Source organism: Alligator sinensis, unplaced genomic scaffold (assembly GCF_000455745.1).
Source record: "Alligator sinensis unplaced genomic scaffold, ASM45574v1 scaffold216_1, whole genome shotgun sequence".
NCBI classification, from domain to species: domain Eukaryota; kingdom Metazoa; phylum Chordata; order Crocodylia; family Alligatoridae; genus Alligator; species Alligator sinensis.
This window is the reverse complement of record NW_005841868.1, coordinates 4187352-4192886: the sequence shown is the minus strand read 5'-3', so window position 1 is coordinate 4192886 and position 5535 is coordinate 4187352. Positions and strand designations below refer to the sequence as shown.

At 44.0% G+C, this 5535-nt stretch overlaps 1 protein-coding gene across 8 annotated transcripts in view; it reads right to left on the bottom strand.

The window, feature by feature from the left end:
* MTMR3 (myotubularin related protein 3) overlaps window positions 1-5535 on the bottom strand; it is a 152631-nt gene that overhangs the window by 25016 nt on the left and 122080 nt on the right. For all 8 annotated transcript variants that reach the window (XM_025193371.1, XM_025193376.1, XM_025193390.1 and 5 more), the window contains 2 exons: window positions 4048-4193; window positions 1682-3104 (listed from right to left, as the gene is read on the bottom strand). In XM_025193371.1, the coding sequence (XP_025049156.1) occupies window positions 1682-3104; window positions 4048-4193 (1569 nt within the window). The remainder of the gene's footprint in view (window positions 1-1681; window positions 3105-4047; window positions 4194-5535) is intronic.

Sequence of the window (5535 nt, the reverse complement as noted above, 5' to 3'; positions counted from 1 at the left end):
AGAACAAGGAGGGAAAGCCTCTGCACACGTGGCTCCCAGCCCCTCTGGCTCCCCACTGCCCCCTGACACTCAGCTGAGTGGTAGGGGCAGCAATTTAAAAGCTAGAGGGTCTGGTCTGAGAGAAAGGAAGGCAGAGACCTTTCCTAGCCTGGCTCCCTGCTCCCCCTTGCTGTCCTGCAGAGTAGCAGGTGGGAGCAGGTTCAGGGAAAGTCTCCTTGACCTGTCTCCCAACCCCTGCTCCCAACCACTGGCTTTTCAGTCACCGCCCCACCATTCAACTGAGTGGCTAGGGGAAGCCAGTGGGAGCCAGCAAAGTCCCCTGACTCTCCTCAAAACCAGAGACTACCAGTTTTGGGAAGTGGCTACTATTCTCTTCTCCACCTGCTCCAGTAGGAGGAGGGGGCAGCTATCCCCCATGTCTTCTGAAAACTGGGGTGACCCCAGGCACAGAAAGACAGAAAGACTTTCCTTTGCCCCTACTCCTCCTGATCCCCAGGAGGAGTTAACCCAAGGGAAAGCATATAGGCATTCAGTTTCCCAAGTGCAATTTAACCCTGGCTGTTGCTGTGCTTTTTTTCTCCCAAAGTGGCCATTTTTGCTCCAGGAGAAAAAAAAACTAAGCAATGTACACTTTTGGTTTCTACTGGGAGAACAGCAGTTCTCCTGAACAACTGAGCACATGTACCTGACCAGAGTAAGGCTGCTGACACTGATTTCCCCTTTGAAGTATTACTACTGCAGCTTAGTTCAAAGAGGAGGAATAATGGGCAAAATTAGGTTTCTGAGGAGAATTTAAAGGAATTTAAAAACTGACCTATGCATATAACCTTAACACCACTAGAGACTTTGAACTTAGCATTATGACCTTACAGATACTACACAGCTTCTAAAAACTGTATAACATCTAGAATTTTGTAACTACACTCTGTAAAAAGGACGCAGTTAAGCCATAGCATGCACGCTATAATGAAATTATGATTTGATTGCATCTTCTTCCAGCTGCCTTAAATAGCTCCTATGTGGCAAAGCCAAAAACCTGGCTTAATTGTCCCCCTGAATATTCCCATTTCGTAACGGAAATCCAAAGTTGCACAAGCAGCAGCACAGGCATCCTAAGCCTTTCCTCTTAACGAGCCTCATGTAAGGACTCTTATCTAAGGAAAGGAGGCATAGCTTGGACTTGGTGGTTTCTAGCTGCCAGAAAACATGTTTACTTCCCCTCATGATAAACTATGCCACGCACCAGCACACCAATCCCCTGGATCTGGCCTATTAACTTAGTTGTAAATCTTTAAAAAAAATTATCTCAATCTTTATATGAACACAGCATGAAACATGGAGTGTGCTTAGACACCTTTGATTCACCTCATTCCACAGTATAGTCAAGGTGTGTTTAAACTCAATACCAAACCCACATCCTAGAGTGTCACTGGTAGCTTAAATATAAACTACTGACATTTGGCTAAAAGATCAGTTAGCATGAGTTGCTATTTGTCATGTGGTAAATTGGACTTTTGCCCATTTTGGCATCTTTGAGGCTTTTGTAAAGAACTGCCTTGGCCAGAAAACATCAGCTAACCAGAGGAAAAATTCCTTACCATACAGCATAGTAGTTGGGGCTCCAAAAGCTTAACGAGCCAAGCCCCTGTTGTCAACAAGGGCTGAATTCCGTTAGACTTACCACTTCATCCCCATAATCCCCATTGAAGCGTAGCGAACTGTTGAGGTACTGGCTCTCCAAACGACTCTTCAGCTCTTGCACCTGCTTTTTCAAAGTCTCCACTTCTTGCTGATGACCAGTTTCAATCTGGCGCAGGCGCTGCTGGATAACGTCCGTGTAGACTGGCATTCCATCATCATCCAGGTGGCTCCTGGCAGGTTGGTCTGGACTGCTGGCTGTCAGCTGCCGACCAGCAGGGCTCGGTACCCACTTGTGGTGCAAATTCCTCAAATGAAACTGGGCTGAACTACAACTTGCTGTGGAGACCTGCCGGCTCAAGGAGGCTTTGCTCTTACCATCCTCTCCATTAACACAATGTCCGTTTGCTGCAGGGTATTTCTGGGTAATATTAAACCCTGCAGGTTTCTCTGTCACCTTGTTCTCAGTTTCTGGCTCTCCATTACATACAATCTCCTCTTTACTTTCAGCTAAAGGCAAGGCACAAGGGGAAGGCATTAGGCTGTAAGTATTATTTCTGTTAGAAGTCCTGTTTACTTTTGTTCCTGTTTTGTGCAGTTCTAGCATGCTTTCCCCTTCTGGCCTATATTCAGCAGTTTCAGAATGCTCCACAGCACTGTTGTCTATCAGATGAGGTCTGTGGCAAGGACCTTTCTGCATTAGGTCTTGCTTTCCTTCGTTTTCTGTTAAGGTTTCAGTAGAACTTTCAATATTGGATGTTCTTGCATCATGGATTGTGATGGGTAATGGAGGGCTGGGCTGTGGTGTACTATAGTGACTCTCTGTTTCCATCTGCAGCCTACTAACACCTTCTTCTATGTTGTTCTGAATATCACTACTTACAGTACTCTCTGTAACAGTTTGTAGTCCTTTCACTTGAGGCAACTTCTGGATATTGTTACTGAGATCAATATATTCATTCTGTTGCCCTTTAAACTCAGAAGCACCTTGTGAATCTGGATGTGGATTGGGCACTGGATTGTTCATTATTGTAGCTGGATCTCTCTCAGACTTTTTATAGAAGCCATCAACATGAACACACAGGTTTTCAGTTCTGTTCTCCTTATCCAGGACAATCTCTTCCTCCTCCTCCTCCTCTTTACCTGTTGATCCCAGTGTGCCTCTCAAGAGCTCCTCCAAACCAACATCTTCTTTGGTGGCCTCCTGCAAAATGTTTTCCATCTGTCCCTCTGCCACACCAGCTGCAACTGAAAGTTCTGCTCCAACTGGAGCTCTGCATTGTTTGCTCAAGCTGTCTCCATCAAATGGATCATCCCCTGGATTGCCAAGACTGCTCAGCTCCAGGGACCTGCGGTGCTCTTGCCATTTTTCGTTTAGGCTGGGATCACTACTACGTCGGTTGTTTGTAGGCACATTGCTGTCACAGGCTGTTGTCAGATTGTCAAATGATCTCGTCTTTGGTAGCCTGTAAGGACCAGAAATAGTCAGAATCGAAAGCTTGTTTTTAAAAAAATGTTTAAATACAACAGTTTGCAAGCCTCCCCATTCTGAAATCAAAAGCAGCTGTTGGTCACTGCTGAATTCGGTAATGTACTAAAGCAGTTTTCAACCTGTGGTCCATGAGCTCCTAGGTGTCTGTGGGCTATGTCTAAGGGGTCTGTGAAAGGTGACTTTGATCAATCAAAAGTATGTGAATACCCACACTTATAATTTAAAGGGTCCGCACCTCCATTCAAAATCTTTTAGGGATCCATAAATAAAAAAAGGTTGAAAACCACTGCACTACAGTATTACTGAGTTCTACAGATCATCTGTGGTACAAAGTTCCTCCAGTACCTTTCCTCTGGATCAAGCTCTCCATCAGGAAAATTTCTTCAGCTAAGGTTCAGACAATTCCCAGGATACCCCATTTCCTAAGTATAATGCACCTGAATCACTTTATGAAATGGCTTCCTCAAAGAGAAGGGATGCACTAGTTAAAAGACAGTAATACAGGTAAAAGCAGACTGCAGAAAAAATTGCAAGGCAGCCACAAGTGAAATATCCCATGGCATTCTGATCTCCATAGTACATATGCAGTCCACTGAAACAGGAGAACTAGCACAGCGGCCAAGGATACTACCTGGGATGCTCCAGCACTATGCAGTATGTCGAACTTTGTTCTATTTGCTAATTTACTGCAAAATCTCTTCTGGGCTCTGATGTGTTTGCTGCACAACAACTCATGAAGCTAACAACTTTTTAAATTGAGAACAGCTACACAGAGATTATTTGCTAGCCAACTTAACGGCCCCACTGTTAGACCACTGGAAAAACACTTCCCTCCCACAAGTGCTCCTCTCCCTAAATGCCACAACTTCTCTGTTGATCTTACTTCACAAGACTGGATTTCTGGGCTCTAGGCTCACCTGCCCAGAGGCTGATCTTCAGGGCTGGAGCCTGGAACAGGGTAAGGGGCACAAGTATCATCAGCAGGGGTTGAAGGGGAAGAACATGGCAGGTAAACAGCATTCCAGAGCATTAAATTACGCACATGGCACACAGGATACAGCACCTAAAATGAGAAAATGTGCATATTTAAGCATGGTAACTTGTCTTGTTCTGAGATCATAAGGAGTTACTTTAATCTGATTTTGCTGCTCTAACTTCAATATTTATGTTTACAGCCCAAAGCCCCTGTTAGATCCCTAGGTACTTCTGGAATCCAGGTCATGTGAGAATTTTAAATAATTTACACCTGGCTGTACAGCTGTTTCCTTTTCTTCAGATGTAGGGATTTTGGCATACCACTTCTGGCCTATATCTTTTCATGAATTACTTTCTGGAATGTGTTGGAAGCTAAAACTTTATTCCTGAGCAACTTAGATACACATATAAACACAGACTGAAAGGGGCCTACCAGACCCCACAGCACTCAGTTGAAAAAATGAATCCTACAGTGTGCCATGGGAAAGGAGCAGAGGAGACAAGGACACTGCTAGTGCCTGCCACCATTATTATATTATCAAATGACTGTAGAAAGAGGACTGTGCCCTCTACTCCAGAGGAAGGCAAATCTACACAAGTCTGACTTGGGTAAAAATTCCTTCCTACCCTATCTCTAGTGACCAATATGGCCCCGACTGCCTGAGCAAGACTCTCCTGGTAAGTTCCTGAGGTTTAAAAGTATTGGTAAGAAATCGGGGGAGAAGGCTGAGAGTGATTCATAAATCCTTCATGCCAGAAGTAAATATAAAATCAGAGAAAAACTATGGAAAAAATGTACTACTGAGAAAAGCACAACAAGAAATGGAAAGATAATAAGCTACTACATTATCACCATGATAAACAAATAAAGAATACAGCAGCTCATTTTCTAGGGGATTTTTCTTGCAGAAAATCATAGCCTTACAGGGTTGGAAGGGACCTCAAGGGTCATCTAGTCCAAACCTGCACAAATGTAGGATGCACTGTTCCTAAACCATCCCTATCAAATACTTTTCTAGCTTTGTTGTACAAAGCTCTAATGAAGGAGATTCCACAATTTCCCTGGAGAGGTTATTTCACCATCCTACAGTTCTGACAGCAAGGAATTTCTTTTCTGAGATTTAATGTCTGTCTGTTTTGCTACAGTTTAAGCCCGCTGCTACATGCCGTCTTCTGTGGCAAAGGAGACCAGTTGTATCTCTCCCTTCTTTATGACAGCCTTTCAAGTAGCTGAAGACTGATAACATGCCCCCCACAATAACACCTTAATCTCCTTTTCACCAAATTAAACACCCCTAATTCTTTCATCCCTTCTTTGTGCAGCTTGCATTCTTAACTCATTTAATGGATTCATAGATTCATAGATGTTAGGGTTGGAAGGGACCTCAATAGATCATCGAGTCCGACCCCCTGCATAGGCAGGAAAGAGT